The 22,656-nt window shown below is 29.9% G+C and overlaps 2 protein-coding genes across 2 annotated transcripts in view; one reads left to right on the top strand and one right to left on the bottom strand.

Moving 5' to 3' along the window:
- LOC125874173 (cytochrome b-c1 complex subunit 8) overlaps window positions 1-22,656 on the bottom strand; it is a 91,683-nt gene that overhangs the window by 24,788 nt on the left and 44,239 nt on the right. The window lies entirely within an intron of this gene.
- LOC125874147 (40S ribosomal protein S8-2) lies at window positions 18,607-21,214 on the top strand. The gene is made up of 5 exons (XM_049554986.1): window positions 18,607-18,690; window positions 18,841-18,913; window positions 20,247-20,580; window positions 20,829-21,004; window positions 21,097-21,214. Exons 1-5 carry the CDS (start codon window positions 18,687-18,689, stop codon window positions 21,179-21,181), a joined length of 672 nt encoding a protein of 223 aa, XP_049410943.1. The 5' UTR covers window positions 18,607-18,686; the 3' UTR covers window positions 21,182-21,214.

The following is a 22,656-nucleotide window of genomic DNA, read 5'->3' as shown; positions in this document are numbered from 1 at the left end:
CACTTCATTCTCACTCTTTCCCTATTTTTTGTTATTTTTTATTATGGTGGTGTTCGAATCAATTTACATATAAGAATTATAGTATAGAAATAGATCGAAAGAAATCACTTGTTTTGGTTCATCTCATGATTTTTCATTGGTTTCATGACTTTTTAGGTCACACTCTTCCCCTTATAATTTTTAAAATGTAATTATGGTGTTCGAATTAGTTTATATCCTTTGAGACTGATAAATCACATGATTTATTTGTTTAAAAAATTTGGATCTTTTGTGGATTTTTATTGATCATTAAGTCGCACTTTCTGATGTATTTTTATTTTTTCTTCATACTTTTTAATTTAAACTTTTATTTCTTGGAATTTTTCATTGACCGTTAAGTCACACTCTCTCGGATGTATTTATCTTTCCTTCATTCTTCATACTTTTAAGTTTTTTGTTTTTGTTGAGATTTGAATTCAGATCTCTAGTGATTTTTCATCGATCCTTAAGTCACACTCTTGAATGCTCTTCTTTTTTATACTTAGATTTTTTTTTCTCCCAGAAAATTTCGTGTTTGTATTAGGGTTTGCAGGATGATCAAGATCAGGTAAATGCTATTTTTTTTTTATGATAAAACTTTTTACTGTTTGATGTTTGACAAAATTTGTGAAATGAATTTTTTTCCTTTTATAAAATGTTTTTTACAAAAAAAAAATGTTTTGCTTTACCTGAAAAGTGGGGAAAACATCTGTCTTGTAACTGAATGATGATGCTTCTGTTTTTTTAAATATGTTTAATATGTTGTCATTAATATATAGTGTTATTTATCTTCTTTGTTTTTGCCGTTTTAGTTCTTTTTTTTGTTGTTTTCCTTTTTATATTTTACAATCACTTGATATATAGGGTGTTTAGTATTATCTTCTTTGTATTATTTCAATTTTATCGAATCTCCCTAGAGGGTTGCTTACTTATGTTTATCCATTTACGGTAGGAATAAGGATGAGATATGTTTTAAATTTCTTCAGATCGTACTTGTGAGACTACAGTAGTTATATAGTCGTTGTTGTCCTATTAAGGTGAGAATTTTTCATCTATTTGAATTAGGGTTCTTGCTAGCATATTAAATATGAAGTTAAATGGAGTACTATATATTTTAATTTTTGTTTGTAAAAAGTATATATTTGTTAGGAGGGACATAATATTTATCCCTTTTAGGTTTTGATTCAAGATCTGTTTGGACATTACAATTTCTTTCTCCCAACTTTATTTATCTTTATATATTATTTGGCTATACAATTTTTGTAGTTAATTTTCATTCCAACTTGAAATTGAGCTTTTCATACTTGGAAATAATTGATTCTAAACCACTTTTTTTCTTCACAAAGTGCAATTAATGCATGTTCTAGTACAATCATTTTTTATTCTATAAATATTGACTTGTTCATACAAAAAGTGAGATTAGTAACATGAAATATAAGATCTATGTTATGTTTATAGAGTTATGAATCCCCTCTTTTTTAGATTCTAATTTTGTGATTGAATTTGTTTATTTAAATGTAATGTGAAAGATGATATAAGAGAGCTTCCTTTAGTCCACTCATAGGTAGACGAAGGATTTGAATTATCTCCCGACTCATTCATTCAAACACAATAGGAAGTATGTATTCTTATACTATTGTGAATGTGTGAATGATGCGGAAGATAAATTCTCTCCTTTTTATCTGTGCTTGGACTGAAGGGAGCTCCCTTTTACCTTCTTTTTTCATTTTCTTTTAGTCGAATTGATTTCTTATGAGTTAATTGTTTGGGGAAATTCTTGTATGTACCTCAACTATTTTACGAGTACTTGCTATGTTTCAAACCTTTTTTTTTATGTTGTGATTCAGTTTGGTATCCTAGGAAAGATTTGGGATTTTTTTCCTTTCAAGAAAAGCAATTTCTTTGGAATTTTTGAGTGGTTTCACCTTTTATGCCCTAAAATCTCCAATTGTTTTATTTTTAGCAATTCTTGATGCCCAAATTTAATGTAAATGGTTAATTTTATTGGAAAATTTGCTTGGGAGTCGATGTATTATGGCATAGTCTCATTCCACACATTCTTTTTAATTGCCACTATATGTGTGAATAATCTCCTTGCTAGATGTATCTTTGTTCTTTGTTGCTTATTGGTTATATGTTAATTGTGTTGAGGGTCTATTAAAAATTAGTAACTTTAATATTTCACTACGATATGAATAATGTTTGGATACATCTTATCTTTATCAAAATTTTATTATAAGGTTAAACTGAGTATGTAGTGATTTTGTGTTTAACTATCCCTCAATATATGTATATGTGTATTATTTTTTGTAGCATTTGGTAGTTGAAGATTTTCATTTCAAATTTCTTTGTGTTTGCTTGTTTGTTTGTTCATTTTTCTTTCTTGTGAATATTGGCACTCGTTTGGTTGCGCTATTGTTGAGAAGATAATTGAGAGATACGATCAAACATCACATGTATCAGCACAGAGGTGAATCAAGAATTTAAACTCGTTGGATTCAATCATTATGTTTTTGGACATTTAATTCATTATTTTCACCAAGTTGTTGATCTTATATGTGATGTCCCACATTTTCCCTTCCATTATTCATTGTATGAGAAATCTTGTCTTCTCTTCTTACTTTGCTCATAGAATGTTAGTATAAAAATTCGAGGCCGAATGATCACGCTCTACAAGCATCCAACCTTCACAAATGCAAACACTTGGGAGCCCTACTCATATTTCAAATGACAAGGATTGATTCTCCTAATGTATTTTATTTTGAATAGAAGCGTATTCAGAATTTAGAGTTAATATTTTAATTAAAGTGATTTTGTTAGGTATATGTATTTGCTATTAGTTGGTTAAAATGGAAGAAAAAAAGTGTATTTGAAATTTGTTTAGTCTTAATTTAAGTGTTTTATTTTTGTTAATCGAACCAGATTCAATGAATTCAATCTTGATTATATGGTAGATTGTTTTTTCATGTGTTCTCGATTAGCTAGCTTAGGGTTTAGGGTTATCAAGTTGTAGTATTGCTATTCTTACACATTAACTATTTATTCGTCCATTTTTATTTATTCACTGTTATTATTTTTAATATATATATCAAGATCAAATATAGTTATTTGTTTTTTCTATTTTACCTCAATGTCAATCACTTTTCATAAATTAATATGAATATTGTGATAAATACTTATATTGTTATTGTTTCTTATGGAACGTACAATGTATAAAATTAACAAGTACAAGTGAAGGAAAAAAATATTTATCAATTTTCAAAATTAGAAGAAATAGTTTTTTTTTCTATTTCACCTTTTTAATTATTTCTTATTTTTTGAAGTATAAATAAGATTGTTAAACTTTTAAAAATTTGTTTTAAAAATAATATATTTTCTAGACAGCTGTTTATTCATTAATTTATTTAAGTTTGTCGATATTGGTGAAGCATTGTTCACTGAATATAAACTGTGTAAGTGATTTCTTTATTATTATAACTATATTAATTAATTTATGTGTGCCACCCATGCTTTTTTAAAATAAATTAAACATAATCATCAGTATCAGTGTTTTGTTAATCTGCCGCCTATCTAAACCAATTAGATTTCCTTTTTCTTCCTTCAACCTCGAATTGTGTTCACTATTGTCTCCTTTTCTTTTTTTAAACCCTACACTATGTATGGATGGTTCAAACGCTTTATCGTATTTTATTACTCCTCCTCTTTCATTTTATATGTTACATTTTTACTTTACACTTGCATTAAGAAATAATATAACTTTACCTTTTTACCTTTATTTAATTTTTTTGGAACTCAAGTTTTCAATCAATGAATATAAATTAATTTATTTTGATTAATTAATTTAATCAATTAACATGAATCATTTACTTAGCTTTTCTAAGTTGGTCAAATGTATATTTTCAAGGTTAATAACTCACAAGGATAAAAAAAAGGAACAATATGGTAATTTATGCATTGATTTTATGAAATGACAAATATTATGGACCAACTATTTATAGAAAGAGATGACATATAAAATGAGACGGATGGAGTATATTGTATCATTTAAACATATCATTAGGGGTGTTCACGAGTCGGTTTGGATCGGTTATTGGTCAAAATAAAACCAAATCAACTTAATTGGTTTTAAAATTATCAAAATCAAATCAAACCAAATATAATATACATTTATCGGTTTGGTGGTTATCGGTTTTGGTTTTGTTTGGTTCGGTTATTCGGTTATTAACCATACACAAAATAAAAGAAATAATTCATTCAAAATGCGAAAAAAGTGACAATAATCCATTCAAAACGAAAAATGGTTAGAATGACTTAAATTACTGAACTTTCGATCACTAAATTTACTATCAATAAAGCTTTAAAACTCACTATATTGGCCTACAAGGAAGAGACAATAACATTTTCAGTCCCACGAAGAATTGTCATAGGCACTCATATACATGAAATCAATAAGATAAATGCTTCATCTTGGGCATTTTTGTTTTTAATAAGTAAATTATAAAGAAATTTTAATGAAAATATGTATAAGATCTTTAAAGTTGTTTATAAAAATAATATATTAAGTATTTATATTAATAAAATATATGTATATAATTCATCGAATTGGTTCTGTTATTTCTCTGGTTTTTTCGAATAAAATCATAACCAAACCAAATACTATCGATTTTCAAAAATCTAAAACCAAACCAAACCAAACCAAACCCAAATAAAATCGGTTTTATTTTATCGATTTGGTTTGATATTTTGATTTGGATCAATTTTTATCCAAACCATGAACACTCCTACATATCATATATGTATAACATTTAAATAAACTATATTTTTTTCCATCGCTACATAATATACATGATACATCAAAAATTTAAAGAATAAATGTACACAAAGTATAATACGAGGTAGAACTATTTTAAAAAAAAATAACAACCATCCTTTTTTAAACCCTACACTATGTTTGGGTGGTTGCTATGCTTTCCTAATATATCGTAATATATTGTATTGTTTTAATAAATACGAATTGATTAGGATGTTATCTATCGACTATCGCTATATATAATATGACATGTCAATATATAATTTGAAGAATAAACGAATAAATTATAAAATGTGAGGTAAGACTATTATAAAAAAAGTAAGGTGAAAGATAAAACAAGATTATTAAATAATACTCCATCCGTCCCATTTTATATGTCACCTTTTTACTTGAACTTGCATTAAGAAATTGTGTAACTTTACCCTTCTACCCTTATTTAATGTTTTCTTAAGTCAACTTTACTAATAAATGACAAGATTAATTAACTATTCTATCAAGGATATAATATGCAAAATATGATAATTTATGCATAAATTTTATAAAATGACAAGTATTGTGGTCCATGTATTTATAGAAAGTGATGACATACAAAATGGGACGGAGGAAGTACTATGAGAAGAAAAGAGAAGTTAACGAGATCATACCAAATTAATTATTACACAAAATAAAAAATTTCATGATTATGTTACAGTAAATTTTAAAAAAATCTATAATAAAAGTTAAATAAAAACCAAAATAAACATTATATTTAACATTACAATACCACATATAACAACTATCCAAACATTGCTTCACTTCTTTTTCAATCGAAAATTTATTTAAAACAATTTTTTCTAAAAATAAGGTTAAATTACATTTTAAAAAACATAAAGGCTTATGCTTATAGTTCATGATTAAATTTAATTGATCTTTAGCCAATTATTCTTGAATTAAATTCAATAAAAAAATTCTAAAATTTGTACTTATGCTTGTGTGTAAAGTACCTGCATGTAGATTCTGATTAATGGTTTTATTTAGATAAAGAAAACAGTTCATTGTGTAATTCAGAATGGGAAGTACAATTTTTGGTTATAATTTCGAGTAATTTGTATTATTTTAAGAACAACAGCTTTAGCCTAATGCATTGATCTACTAATTCCCTGTTTTATTTTCTTGCTTTTGAGAAAAAGGTTTTTATTGTGCCAAATTGTGTTTCTTGCTTTTTTACTTGGATTTTTAATACTTATATTTATTGTGTTGACGATATAATACGTGTCATTGACCTTTCTATGTTTGACACGTTTATAATTTGTAATTTAAAATATTGGTAAAGTTTAATTTAAGCTAATAAGATGTTAGTCACGTGCTTGTAATATGTACTACTATCTTAGATTTTACTTTTGAAAACTTTGTTTACTAGTAATGTGAATGTTATTAGTTTATAGTTCAAAGTTCTTAGATATTTCTACGGTTAAAATTTTATTAGTTTATAGTTCAAAATTTAGAATTGAGATTTACTACCTTCTTAACAAATTTACTGTACATGAAAATGAATACATATTCTATGTGCTGTAAATAAAAGGAAATAATGTGTTTTTAGATATTGATTGTAACTATTTGCCAGAATTGGTAACTTTCTAGTTTCAAGTGGTTGAAAAATGGTATTCTCAAGAGAATCGAAAATTAATTGTAATTTGATTACTTTCAAGTAATTGTAACTTTCTAGCTTAATACGGGTTATATACATTTCTAAATATTTTTGGCAAAGTTATTTTTGTGTGAAGTTTATCCTGCGTTTTCTCATAGATTCATAAATTCTACAAATTATTTAAAATACTCATAAGTTTGTATTATCATTTTATAATGAAAATATTTTGAGAAAAATCATGACACTCAATATAATTAATATGAATTTGAAAAAAGAGGAAGAAAACAAAAAGAAAACACTATTGATTTGTATACAAAAAACTACTAATATTACTTGTAATTGAAAGTAACTTCGGAAAGAAAGCTCAGATAAAAATTGTATAAAATATATATATAACCGCATTGTTTTTGTACAACAAACTAGGAATGAAATTTAGTCAACAAACTATAAATCCCAAATACTGTTTTTTCTAGAACTTGAGAACTTGGAATGTTTGCAAATATGTTTTCCAAATGATGATACATTATATGGCCAAACACTAGCTTTCAAATTTTTTCCAAATATATTTATGGTCAAATGGACATTAAATATAAAACTAGAAATATAAAAATAATATTTAAAACATTTATATTCTCCACAACAATGAAACTTCTTATTAATTAAAATAAAAAGACTACTAAATGGAAATTAATAGAAGTGCTACATTCTTAATACTCCATCTGTCCCTAATTATTTGTCCACTTTTGAATTGACACACCTATTAAGAAATTAATTAATGACATAATGAGTTTATCATTTTATCCCTATTAATTATGAAGTGGATGAAAAGTTCTACATTTTTCAAAGTAATTAGTCATTTAATTGAGGGTATAATAGGTAAAAAAAAATTGTCCTTTATTGATTTGTCAAAATGGACAAGTTATTAGGGACAACTATAAAAGGAAAAATAGACAAGTAATTAGGGATAGAGGGAGTAGTTAATACCTCCGTACAAAATTATAANAAAAAATTGTCCTTTTTTGATTTGTCAAAATGGACAAGTTATTAGGGACAACTATAAAAGGAAAAATGGACAAGTAATTAGGGATAGAGGGAGTAGTGAATACCTCTGTACAAAATTATAATTATATCTTTAACTAAAAAAAAGGCCAAGTAATGATCACATGAAAATAATGAAGTTTTTAATAATTGAATTAAAAGATAAAAAAAATATTTTTTGAGAAGGGGTCACACTCAATCTAGTTGATCCAAAGGCTCTTTCGATTTTAGACTGATCCCCGGGCTCTTCTTCAATCGGGGGAAGGCATGGTTCTATCGAAGAGCTAACACCCCTTCCAACATTCAGCCTGAGCCAGAGGCTAAATGAATTCTTTCTTATTGTTTGTTCGCTTTTCGATTGCCTTTCTTTTTTATTTGCTGCAGTAAATGAGACTAGAAGCAATTCCTACTTTTTTTTTTAATTTGCTGCAGTAAATGAGACTAGAAGCAATTCCTGCCTTTTTTTTTAATTTGCTGCAGTAAATGAGACTAGAAGCAATTCCTGTCTTTCTTTTTTATTTGCTGCAGTAAATGAGACTTGAAGTTGGAATTGCTGGTATACCGGGTAGATGTTTATCTTTTCTACTTCAGCGAAAAATGTTCAGAGCACCACCTTCGTCAATTATCTTAATGTCAAAAGGCAAGAGGACAAAGTCTGTCTTACTTAAAAGTAAAAAAAAAGAGGGACATATAGAGTATGTATTAATTACTAGATGTATATGTACGCGCAGTCCCAACATATACCTGCATTTGAAAACATTATGTTGTAATGCAAATTTAGAAGTTATATAGGATATATATATAGAGAGAGAGAGAGAGAGAGTGTATGTGTTAACATTCATCACTTTACAATGTTGATATTTACATAATAGAATTATATAAGTAGGTATTGGCAAAGGGCAAAATAGCAACATTGTAGTCATCTAGTTCTGCGCATCTACCATTGTAGTTGAGTGACGTTGCACGTGTTCACATAATACCTGTGGAGGATTTGTTGAAAAAGGAGAATTATATTGTTTAAATAGTGAATGTAGAGAGTGTAGTAGTAATAGTAAAACTTGGTTAGTTGTGTCACGTTTACCTTTGTAAAGTTATGGACGGTCTCTGCTCCTAATTTCCCCAACTTCACATCCCTCCCCCCTTGTTGTGCTGAGATGACTTTTTACGATCACCTCTTTCTCCACTGTCATTTAACTTCAATTTCTACACACCCAAAAAAAAATAATAATAATAAAGAGATGCACAAATCAAAAAGCCACATATATACTCATGCTTCTAATATAGTAGAAAAATATGGTTAATCGATTACAAAATTTATGTAAAGCGCATGTCATGCATTTATTTGATTGAGTAAACAATTTGCACCGAGGGGCGAATCTAAGGGTCGGAAGGGTGTTCACTCGTACCCCTTTGATTAAAAATCACTATATCTAAGGTAATTTTTTAATTTTTTTTTGTATATATATAAAATTTGAATCCTATGAATACAAGAGAAGAGATTGACTCAATGGTTTAAGAAATTCAAATTTAGAACTTTCAATTTAAAAATTTTAGGCACTATATTTTTATTTTTCTAACACGTCATGTTGGAGAGGAGGATTTGGATCTGGCTGTGGTCATTGAAGTATGTCTTAAATAAGTTGAGAAGAACTTCTTTTGAGGACAACACTACTTTATTTTGAATTGTCCCTTTGGGAAAATTTTAGATCCACCGCTAATTATATTATTGCCAACAAAAAGACCATCCTAATTCCTATGAATAATCAATTAACTATATTTCAAATTATCAATCTCAAATAAGTTGAACTCGACTATCATATGAAGAATAAATAGTTTAATATTAACTAATTAGTATAACAGTACGATGAACGTTGTATGCCTATTTGTTCTAAAAAGAAGTTGAAAATACAGAACAAGGAATCTACAATACTATTGCCAATAATGAAAGTTATATACATCTCCAAATCTAGTTCTAATATTTAACATCAGATAATAGCAAAATTCTTTATACTTGACAACTACTAGAGACTCTTTCTTTCTGTATTCTGTTATTCAACGGGATACAGAAGCACAATGTGGTCCGGGGAAAACACATTTTTTCCCCGCTTACATGGTGAAACTAGTCGAGTGTGAGCTTGTTCGTTATGTCAATAAAAATGAGCTCTGTACTCCTCAAGTCGATAAAATTTCCTAAAATGATATTCTGCATCCCAAAGGAAAGAACCAAAAGCAACTGCCTCCAACACAAACCTCTTCAGACTCGCGAATGACGTTGAAACTTCCTCGTGTTGATTCTCATCGCCAAAAAGAGCAGAGCAATGCTTCTCCATCAGACTCACCGTCACGTTGAATTTTGGTTTTCTACACATTTTCATTATTTCATTATCAAAATTCGCAACATAAGACTTAAAATTGTCATACTTCTTCCCCTCTATCAGTGACACTGATGTCGATCCTGTGGGAACACTTTTTTGTTTTAAGTGGCATGGACTCGAAAATGAGAGGTTGCTAGAAGTTGTATCAAAACTCTTTTCCAAATGGTATCTCAACGAGGCGGACTTGAAGAAGTATCCATACAACAGCGAAGAACCATACACATAACGGATATAATCCTTTTTGACTTGAGTGAGTCCCCAATTATCTTTCACGTCTTCCCATCCTATTTCCTTCACCATTTCAAGTACTTCAATGCTATGAATAGACTCCAGTTCCCAGTTCTTACAGGGCGATATCTCGAGCCTTCCATTGTACATGCAATTCGAGAGCTTAGGAACCATATGCACCCCGATTTCAGAAAACTTGTAGACTATGAACATGTACATAACATCCTCTACAACTTTTTGACATTCCACCTTTTTCATCTCACAGATTCTCCTGGAATTTCAAAATATTTGTAAACATTTCAACATATATATTCCAATACATAACATTCATTTATCGAACAATTACTCCGATAACTTAGTCATTTTAATCCACATAACAATTGGTTAATATCAAAGATAGATTGTATATACAGAGAGCAAAGTTTAGCTTACTTAAAACGACACTGATCATATAGCAGTAAATATGCTCTTTTCTAATGGTTTTAACCAGGCCCTCCTGCACAATGCGGACAGACACCAATTCACAATTTCCTTTGTCGACACAATTAGTGTTTACATCATTAAACCATTAAAAAGTTTGGTTGAAGTCAATTTTACTGTACAATTATCTCTTTCGTAGGTTAATTTGACCTACAACGAGGTGTAATTCCACATATTAAGTCTAACTACTCTTATGATAATACATGGACACTATTTGTGCTATTATGTCCCAGACAATGGTAAATTATAAAATAGAGCAATAATCGTTAGTACATATAACTTAAACTCTTATTGAAATACGAACCTGTGAAGAATAACTTCATCAGTGTCCACGCTAAAAACACAACGAAGTAATGCTTCTTTCCTCATATACTCCAATTTCTCCAATTCTTTCTCCACAAATTCGTAAAACAACTCTTTCTCTTTCTGCATATACCCGCTCAGCAATCTCCCTGCTTCTGTTGTTGGCACTAATGGAGCCGTTAATCCATTAAACATGCGGTTTTCATCGCCATTATTATTATTATTATTATCACTACAACAACTAGCTACTATTGACAATGGATTTTTCTTTTTCTTGCTCTTAAACAGAGTATTACTCTGTAAATTGAATGAAGAAAATTGTCGAAATTGAGGCAATGAAATCTTGGAGTATGAACAAACACAATCCATTAACAAAATTTGATTATGAAATACACAAGAAAACAAAATATTAATAACTGTGTGAATGTTTGGTGAAATTGAAAGTAGTAGTAGTAGTATTATGAGAATAAGTAGAAGTAGAAGAATCCTAATCCGTTTCAAATTATAAAAATTTGGTAGTAGTAAGAATCCTTAACCAACTCAAATTATGAAAACTTTAAAAATATTATACTAATACCTTTTTTCCTAATTTACCTAGTACTACTCAAATGTGTCTTCGAACTTTAAGAAAAAGCTCATTAGTTAAAAGAAAGTTTGGCTCATTAATGTCATGGTCATTTAAGAAAAGACTCATTCATGCCATTATCTTAAACTCCGATTTTGCAAAATCATTTTTTACACTTCAAACAACTTTTAACATTTTTCAATTCTAGTTTTGGATCAAATGTACTGTTTTAGATCAAAGCATTATATTTTTATTTTTCAAACACATCATGCTGGAGCAGGGTATTTGGATCATGTTGTTGTTATTGAAGTATGTCACAAAATAAGGTTGAGAAGAACTTCTTTTCAAGACAACATTACTTTATTTCGAATTCGTCCCTTCTTTAAGTGAAAATCTTAGATCCACCACTAATTACATTGTCATGGTCAACAAAAGGACCATCCTAATTCCTATCAATAATCAATCAACTATGTTTCAAATTATCAAAATATCAAATAAGCTGAATTCAACTATAATAAGGAATTCATTAAAAATCATATGAAGAATAAATAGAACTAATTAGTATCACAGTACGAATGAAAGTTGTAAGCCTATTTGTTCTAAAACAAGTTGAAAATATAGAACAAGGAATCTACAATACTATTGCCAATAATGAAAGTCCTATACATCTCCACATTTTCCCCCCTTACAGTGTGAACTTCCTCGTTATGTCAAATGTAAATGAGATCAAAACTCCTCGAGTTGATAAAATTTCCTAACGTGATCTTCTGCGTCCCAAAGGAAAGAACCAAATGCAACAGCCTCCAACACAAACCTCTTCAGACTCGCGAACGACGTTGAGACTTCCTCATTACTCTCATTGCCAAAAAGCGCAGAACAATGCTTCTCAATCAGACTCTTTGCCTCTTTGAATTTTGGTTTTGCACACATTATCATTATCTCATTGTCAAGATTCGTAACATAAGACCTAAAATTGTCATACTTCTTCCCCTCGATAAGTGACACTAATGTTGATCCTGTGTCACTTAAGGGAACACCTTTTTGTTTTAAAAGCCATGACCTCGGAAATGAGAGGTTACTATAAGTTTTATCAAAACTCTGTTCCAAATGGTACCTTAACGAGGTTGACTTGAAGAAGTATCCATACAAAATCGAAGCACCATAGACATGACGGATTTGATCTTTTTGGACTTGAGTAAGGCCCCAACTATCTTTCACATTCGACTTGTTCATGTCTTCCCATCCTATTTCCTTAACCATTTCGAGTACTTCAACACTATGAATAGACTCGAGTTCCCAATCCCTACGGGGAAATATCTCGAGCCTTCCATTGCAGATACAATTGGAGAGCTTAGGAACCATATGCACTCCGATCTGAGAGAACTTGTTGACTATGAACATGTACATAATATCCTCTACCGCGTTTCGACACTCCAGCTTTATCATCTCAGAAATTCTCCTGCTATTTCAAAATACTCAAATATTAGTAAACATATCATTATATTCATATACATACCATCATAATACAAAAATCAACATTCATTCATTTATCCACAATATGATAATTAGTCCCATAACTTAGTCATTTTAATCCACAATTAGCACTCTTTGTTACTGTCCCTAAACCACATTGGATCCAATGACAATTAACTAATGTTGGTAAAAACTTTAACACTCTTTATTAATGTGCATATTCATTGCTAGTAAAAAGCTGTTTTTGGACATATAATTCCACATAATGCTAAAATTTGACTTATGACTACAAGTTACAACAACATAAGTTTCTAAGAAAAAACGTTAGTGCATATAACTTAAACTCTTATTGAAATTAGAATACAAACCTATGAAGAATAGCTTCATCAGTGCCCATGCTAAAAACGCTCCGAAGTAATGCATCATTCTTCATATAATTCAACCTCTTCAATTCTTTCTCCACAAATCCGTTAAACAACGGTTTGTCATTCTGCATAAACACGCTCAACAATCTCCCTGTTTCTGTCGTTGGCACTAATGGAGCTGTTAATCCATTAAACAGAGTACTACAACGAGTAGTTAATGCCAATGATTTTTTCTTTTGCTTGTTCTTAAACAGAGTACTACTCTGTAAATTGAAAGAAGAAAATCGTCGAAATTGAGGCAGTGAAATCTTGGAGTATGAACAAACACAATCCATTAAAAAAAAATTGGTATGACAAAATTTGATTATGAAAACCACAAGAAAACAGAGGAAAGTATTAAACAGTATGAAACTTTGGTGAAATTGAAACTAATATGGTTATGAGAAGATGGGAAGATTAAATAATAATACAAGAATTCTAATCAATTTCAACAAAGGATTAGTTGTTGGGTCCATAACCAACTCAAATTATGGAAATTCTACTAATATTATACTAATTAGTATCAAATAATAACTACTACTATTACTTTTTTTCCTAATTTACGTACTAGTGTTCAAATTTGGAAGTTTATTGTTATAGTTTAATCATAAATTTTGGAGTATTTTTAAAATAGGTAAAAGATTCATTAATGTCCTCCTTTTAACTTTTTTTTTTGTCTAAAAATATCGTTTAACCTGTTTTTTTTTTCCGATAAGCTTAACCTATTAGAAATAGCTCAAAAATATCCTTATTTTACCTTTTGGTCGGGAAATACCATCAATCTTTGTTATGATTGCCTCAATGCTAATCATGTATTATTTTTATTTATTCATTAAACCTATATATTAATTGCTTAACTAAATGGGAAAATTTACATGAATCCCACTAGTTTAGGTGTTAATTACTTAAATACATTCTAATTTATAATATTATGAATCTTACTAAATTTTGGTGCGTCCAAATACATATATCTTGAAATAAATGAGGTCAAAATTAAGTGTAATTTGTTTTAGATACATTGAATCCAAGTGTATTCACATGCATATGGATATATAATAAATCTCGCTCACCACTCTCTTACGTATCTGGTGTCTCAAATACATACGAATCACACTGGATACATGTATCGTGTCTAGTGTGATTTACATGTATATGGGATAAATGATTATCTCGCTCATCTTTTTTCCTATTTCTATGTATCTGGTAGTCAAAATTCATATATTAGTTCTCTTTAAGTTCTAACTAATTTCTTACTTTACGATTCAATACCAAAATCAAGTGTAGCCTCTTATATTTGACTTGACCTGTTGATGTTTTTCTTTGCACTAAAACGCATTAATCAAAACTATAGAAATCTTAGCTAAATGCCGTTCGCCTTTTTTACCTTTAAAAATAGACCTCACGTTAAACAAAATTGTCATTTAATTATTTTTGTAATATTTAAAAGTTTAAAACTTTATTAAAAAAAATAAAATTCTTTGAACTATAAAGTCCTATATTTCAAATTTCAATATCATCAAATTTTACCTTATATTACTACCTTTTTAGGGTTCTTTCATAATTATAATAAAACTTCAAATTATGGGTTTGAGCAAAATTAATGCGATCTAAGAGAATCTTATTAATTGACTTTAAAGCCCAAGGCATTAACAAGAAAATAACAAGTCCTAAACGTTAGAACAAAAATTACAAATAGAAAAAAGAGAGAACTCTTTACAATCATGTGACTTTCTTTTATGTTTAACTTCATATTTTTTAAAAAATGTTTATGACTTCATTTTTTTAGAGTGTGTTTTTCTGTATCAGTACCAATATAATTTTGACTTGTGGGATTACGTATGAAGTGAATTATCATGTCCCTTTTAAGTACACTTTTTATCTTAAGATTTTATGTTACTTCATAAAGTTTTGTACTTAATATAATGTGCGCCCAAAAATTTATATTTTTTATATATTTATTGTTAATTAACATGATATGCGCTAACTAGTATTATTTTAAAAGTACATTAAGTTTCTTATAAATGTTTATTGAACTCTTTGCCCTTTGTTGAAAGATTCTACAATAAACAAAATTGTCATTTACAATATTTCTATCATATACACACGATGCATCACAAAAGGTAGAATGTATCTTTTGTTTATTATAGAATCTTTCAATGTACATAATATAGAACCTAATATATTTCTATCATATACGCGATGTATCACCAAAGATAGAAAGCAAAATAAAATCAGGTTAGGAAAAATTAGGAATTTTGCCATCATAACGTGACCTAAAATTTGGCATAAAAATGTCCACATTTCATTTTTTTTGATATCTAATAACTCAAATGTATTTTTAAGGAAATGTTTTAATAATAATATAACGTGATTAAAATTTGGGATAAAATAACCACTTTTATTTTTGTTATCTAATAGCTCAAATATATTATTTTCTAAATACTTGTCATTGTATTGCCAAACATTGAGATCCTTTATCGTATTGTTACAACTAAAAAATTAATTCATGACCTAGTAATTTTTATTAGCTTGTATTAATATTCTAAAATATTTGGTAAGAGAAAAAATATTTTAAATATGATACATCATAAAAGATTGAAAGTAAAACAAATTCACATTAGGAAAAAAATAGAAATTTTGTCATCATAAAGTGGCCTAAAATTGGGGGGAAATCACATTTTATTTTTTGGTATCTAATAACTCGAATATTCTTTTTAAAGAATTTTGTAATGGCATTATAACATGTGTTTTATTAGTTTAAAATGATGAAGTAATTTAAATAACTTAATTCAAAGTTTCAATTTACTTCTTTCAACTTGGCAAAAAATACTGATTTTGACACAAAATCGTCATTTAATTTGTTAAAGAAAAATAAGAAGACTTTTATTAAATTTTAAAAGATTTAAACAGACTATTCCTTTAAAATTCAGAAATTTGAGTATTGGTTCTACTGACACTTAAAAGAATGTTTTACGCATTTAAAGATGTCCACCAACATGTGATTTACTAGCGGATCATTTGTTTGGCTAATTTTAAGAACTTGAAACACTTGCCTAATTATATTATATTCAAAATATGTGAAGGAAAACTCGAATTGTTAAAGAAAGATTTTAAATCTATTTTCAAGCGACGAGTCATTTGAATTTATTTTAAGAAAACTTAAATAAAAAATATATGAAGGAAAACTCGAATTGTTTGGAAAAGAAAAATTTTTAATCTATTTTCAAGCGACGAGTCATTTGAATTTATTTTAAGGAAACTTAAATAAGTAAGGAACACAATGAGACTTCAAATGAAATCATAGCGACTTTAAAGGGAATTCTATTTCAATTAATTTATAACGGATAGAATTCAGATAAACAATTACAATAATAACTAATAAGAATGTTCTGAGGAAAATGAAATAACTAAATATACAAACTAAATAAATGACAAAAATCAATGCAAAGTTAGAAGAACCCAATGTAGACAAATTTTGTGTCTTTGACCCAATTTATGCGATTTTGAGGCCTCAAGCCCAATAGGCCAATATATTAGCTTCGTTTTCCTTCTTGATGATCTAGTGAATCAGACCAACCCACTAAAATGCAAATAGGGATCAGAAATGTGGTTAATATCACGAAGAATAAAGAGATACCGTCTATACCCAAATAAAAATTGATGTTTTCATAAGGAAGCCATCGAAGGCTTTCAACAAACTGAGATTTGGCCGTAGAAGGAGACCTGAGTGTATTACACGCACAATGATTAGATGAGAAAGGGGCTTGAAATATTGTGTTAAGTTTAAGGATTTAGTTGACAAACTAATAAATATGAGGATTCAACTGACAAACAGACCTAGGAATAGGGATTTCCCAGGTCATTCCGCCCTAGTATATATGGTATGATAGTTTTTCCCACGTTTTAACTTTGGTCAAACCCATCGGTGGCCACCTAAAGTTGGCATCAATTTTCACTTAGACACCTTAACTAGGCTTTGTTCATTTTAGACACCTCATGTCATGCCCAATTGTGTCATTTTGACACTTTTTCGACAATCTGCCAAATTTGTAAGGTGTGTGTAACACACTCGCTGATGACGTGTCAAATTGACGAATTAAATAAATACACGTGGCATATATTTATAAAAAAAATTATTAAATCATGAATCTTGAGTAGGAAAAAAATTACCAATGACTCATTGACATTTCTTTAACTAAATAATTTTTTTTTAAAAACACTTTTAATAAAAAAAAAAATTATACCCACACCACCTCCAAATTGTCTTCTCTACTACCCATCCCCACCTCAAACCCCAACCCCTCCCTCTCACTCAGATTTTCTTCTCCACCCACCACCACCCCTGACCCTCCCCCACCCAAATGTGTCAAAAGAAGAAGCTTTTTTTTGTTTGTTTTTGTCACTTTGTGAATGTTGTGAGATAAGAACGTCTTTCTTCTAATAGATTGATGTTTGAATGCTTGATTTGGTGAATGTGGTAATGCATTTGTTTGACCTTTTTTGGGTTTTTTTTTTGTTTCTTTTTTGCTGGATTTCTGGGTCAATGGAAGTCAAAATTTGATTCTTTGGTACATAAATATGGAGTCCCAAACTTTCTACTAAAAATTATATAGCTTATCTATTTGATTTGGACTTTTTCTGTGATTATGATGTGAGAAGGCATACAAATGGATTGGAACGCTAAAATTGTTTGTTGTGAATGTAGGATTTGATAATTGAAAATATGATTTCTTGTCATTTCTGAGTGGTTTTTTCTTCTTGAAATTTATGTTGATTTTCTCAAATTATTTTGAGGAGGAAGAAGGACAACAAAATAAGTGAAAGTATTTAAACTTAAAATTTATGGGCGCTAGAATTCACTTTTTGTTGGTGACATCGTCAAATTTATTTCACCATGGAAAGAGTTTAAGCTTGGAAAATGGTAGCCAAAAAATGGGGAAGAAGATGAAGAAAAAAAATTAAAATTTGGTAAAATGAGGCTCTCACGTGCGTCTAGTGAGTGTATCACACTTGCTATGCCATCTCAGCAAAAAGTGTCAAATTGACACAGTTGGGCGTGACATGAGGTGTCTAAAATGAATAAAGCTTAGTTAAGGTGTCTAAGTGAAAATTGATGCCAAATTTAAGTGGTCACCGATGGATTTGGCCTTTAACTTTTTTTAAGAACGAAAAAATTAAAATTTTGGCCCAAAAACTATTTGGGATGACTTGCCATATTATTGAAAAGCCCATGAATGACTATGATTTTAACTAAAGCCCAAAATTAGTTAAGGCCCAAATTAAAGCTAGGTTTTTAGTTATCTTTTCATCACTACAAGGAGGAGAGCAGAGTGAAGGAGTAAGGTCGGCTAAGCTCTCAGCAACCATGGGTAATTATCTCAAATTTACTTCCATTTTTGCTGTTTCTGCAGATTCATTTGATGTTATTATCTTCGTACAGTTTCATGTTATAACTATTTGAAAAAATATATATGATGAATTTGATAATTTTATGTATTTTCTTTATGTATGCTGTAAAGGTATCTCAAGAGATTCTATGCACAAGAGACGTGCCACTGGTGGCAAGCAGAAAACTTGGAGGAAGAAGCGAAAGTCAGTTTTTCGTTTTTCTTTTGTTCAAAATTTTTTAATGTTAATTTGCCCCCTATCTCGTTATATATTATGTGTATATCTATGTATGTGTATTTGAGGTCTATCGGAAACACTCTCTCTATCTCACATATTTAGTTAAGGTTTGCGTACATCCTAGTTTCTGGCGACTCACTTGTGAATTATGCCGTGTATGTTGTTGTTGTATATGTTTGTGTGCATTGTATATGCTGAGTTACCTAGTTTTAGGATTGAGTTGATTGATTGATGTATGTGCAATTGGAACTAGTTTAATGTTGGAACATAGTTGATTGACTTGTGTGTGTGTTCATTAGCCTGTCTTCTGTTAATGAAATGCCAGAATTTGTAATGATTCATTTATTACCTTTTTTTTTAATCGCCATGGAGAAGTAATGCAAAACATAGGCTTGCTTACTAGTGAAGTGATATGCTTTAGATAATTCTCACTTCTAAAAAAACAACATAGCAAATGTAATCCCACTGGTGGGTTATGGGAGGATAGAGTGTACGTAGACCTTATCCCTACCTCAGGGAGGTAGAGAGGCTGTTTCCATGAGGGAAAAATGTGTGCTTTAGTGAGAAATGGTGGATTACTGTTGAATCTGAGTTTAGAATATGGAAAAGAATAAAGAGAAAATGTAGGTAAAAAAATTTGTCCTACTAATCATCTTGTTATATGATTAGTAGTAGTCCTGTCATGCACAAGTTTTAGATTCATCTCTGCCATGCTGATTCCAGTTTTCTATTCCATTTTGAAAATAATATATATTACATGTGTTTGTGCACTTTGCTTCTTGCTTAAAGCCCTTACCTTGTGGCTTTTGTGAGCTTTTTGTTTTTTAGCTACACCGTATTTCACTTTGAATTCATTTTGATTGTGGTGTTGTCTGGTTTGTTGTTCCTTAGGGGTTATAAAACGACTGGTCAAGTTTTGTTGAGCTTCATAGGTTCACCTATTGAATCAAGGACATTCTACTTAACACTATTCTTGGGGTTGATTATGCTGGTGTAAAAATGGAGTTTGATTTTATGTTTCTTGTTTGTAACTAAAGAGTACCTCTTGGCAATTAAGCTATATGGTGATGATTTGACTAACTATGCTATTTTTAGATACTAGAAAATCAGAGCGTAGTGGTAGTTTACTGTGTATTATTTTTTAAGTGTAAGACAAAATGACTGTCGTGGAGCTAAAATGTGTGGAAAAGTAACTTTATCTAAGAAGTCAATTTCATTGTACCTATTACGCACACCAAGATTTCGGGCTGCACATATTGAGTTTGTGTCAATTTGCTTATCTTATTTTTATTATGTAAAGGTACGAGCTTGGACGCCAATCAGCTAATACCAAGATTTCCAGTAACAAGACAGTCAGACGAATTCGTGTGCGAGGTGGTAATGTGAAGTGGAGGGCACTGAGATTGGATACAGGAAACTATTCATGGGGTAGTGAGGCAGTCACACGCAAGACTCGTATCCTTGATGTGGTTTACAATGCCTCGAACAATGAGCTTGTCCGCACACAAACTCTTGTCAAGAGTGCAATCGTTCAAGTTGATGCTGCACCCTTTAAACAGTGGTACCTCCAGCACTATGGCGTTGACATTGGTAGGAAAAAGAAGGGGGGCGCTAAGAAGGAAACTACAACCGAGGTACCTCAACATAGTCACGCTGTTCTACTTAATGCTATTTAGGGAAAGGATCTATAGACTGCTTTCTAATGTCATCCTAGATTTGTTTCTTCTCCTGCCATAATGATCGATCTTTTTCTCTATATGTGAATTTTAGCTAGTGACTCCGTTCAATGATTTGTAATTCTGTTTGGTTAAGTGACGTGTGAGAAGTGTATGAAATATTTCCTCGTGTATATATTGATACTTTTCTTATGGCCACATTGAAGGAGGGTGAAGCTGCTGCTCCAGCTGAGGAAGCTAAGAAGAGCAACCATGTAGTCCGGAAAATTGAGAAACGCCAGAAGGATCGTACACTTGATAGTCACCTCGAAGAGCAATTCAGCTCTGGTAGGCTATATGCCTGCATCTCATCCCGCCCTGGTCAATGTGGCCGAGCTGATGGGTAAGTTTAGTCCCAGTAATCCCTCTCCCCGCCCCAAATCCTATTTTTGCATTTCGCTACTCTTGCTGATGTGGCTCAACTGAAACTGACAGGTACATTTTGGAAGGGAAAGAGTTGGAATTCTATATGAAGAAACTTCAAAAGAAGAAAGGCAAGGCATCTGGTGCTTCTGCTTAAGTGGTTCTTTCGGAATGTCCAGACTAGTTTGTGGTTTTTTTTTTCTTTTTTCCCTTTGTTAATCAAGATTTCAATTTTGACAGTATGTGTTTGTATACACTGCCTTTACCATAAGTTCAGAATGATGATTGGCCTTCATTATTAGCATTTTTTTGTAGTTTTGCTAAAGATGTGTCCTATATTTGCTCAATTCGACACCTTGGATCTTGTCCTACATTTCAGCGTGTAGCCATATAATCACAAGAAGAAAATACTACTTCCTCTGTTCCAATTTATGTGACTTATTTTCATTTTTAGTCTGTCTAAAAAGAATGATACATTTCTATATTAAGTAATAATCTAATTATAAAATGTCTATTTTATCTTTAATGAAATGATTTATAGCTACACAAATTTCTATTATTTATTTTGGACCATAAGTTTTAAAAGTCTTCCTCTCTTTGTTAAAATTCGTGTTGAGTCAAACTACCTCACATAAAATGGAACGGAGGGAGTATATAATATGGATTTGAAATTTGCCATTTTGAAGAAGATTGGCTATTTAACAAATGAATTTGAATGGCCAAAATCTTTGCCTGAAAGGAAAGGGCTGGCAACGATAGAAAAGTTATTGTCATTTGGTTTGTGGATAAAGTTATTTCAAAATTGTAGTCCCGGGACCATGCTAAAATAATTCTTATCTTTACAAATGCAAAATATAAAATTTCGCACGTAAGGTCCTTGTCTAATTGATCACAAGTGCGGCTCAAATTCAGTAGTAGTGGCTTGAGATCAAAATTGAATAATAACATTAAACTATTAAAAAGTAATAATGAATGATTTAATAAAGTGTATTTTTCTAGCTTTTGAAATGTAAAGAATAACTTTGTTATAATCAATATCTTCTTAATTTGTATTCAATTAATTAATAATATAATCATTTCGTATAATCTTTCTCGATCACATAATATTGGGTGTACATAGGTCGGTTTAGTTTGGTTTTTCATTAAAAAAAAACCTAAATTAATTATATCGGTTTATTAAATCTAAAAACCAAATCAAACCACATAAAGTCGGTTTTTTCAGTTTCGGCTTTAATCGATTCTTTCGGTTTTTTTCAATTTTTCGGTTTTTATAACTATACAGTGTTTGAAAAAGAAATCAAATATATTTTCACTTACATGTGTGATAAATTAAACTTAAAAAATGTTAAATGAATAGAAATTTTAGAAAAGACGGTAAAATTCACATGAGTACAATTTATTTTTTTTGAAATATCAACACTCATTATGTTAAATTAATAAGATTAAAGGCTACATGCAAACTGAATACAAAATAAATATTTACAAAGTAAATTGTTAACTTTGAATTTGAAAATCTATAACAATATAATTGTAACTTCGGATCTAAATACAAAATAAAATATTTACAAATTTTCCAAGCCCAAATTTGAAATAAAATATATAAACATTGAAAACTATAAACTAACTAAAAAT

Source organism: Solanum stenotomum, chromosome 8, assembly GCF_019186545.1.
Source record: "Solanum stenotomum isolate F172 chromosome 8, ASM1918654v1, whole genome shotgun sequence".
In the NCBI taxonomy this organism is placed as follows: domain Eukaryota; kingdom Viridiplantae; phylum Streptophyta; class Magnoliopsida; order Solanales; family Solanaceae; genus Solanum; species Solanum stenotomum.
Note: the sequence above shows the minus strand (reverse complement) of the source record. Positions and strands in the feature narration are given on the sequence as shown.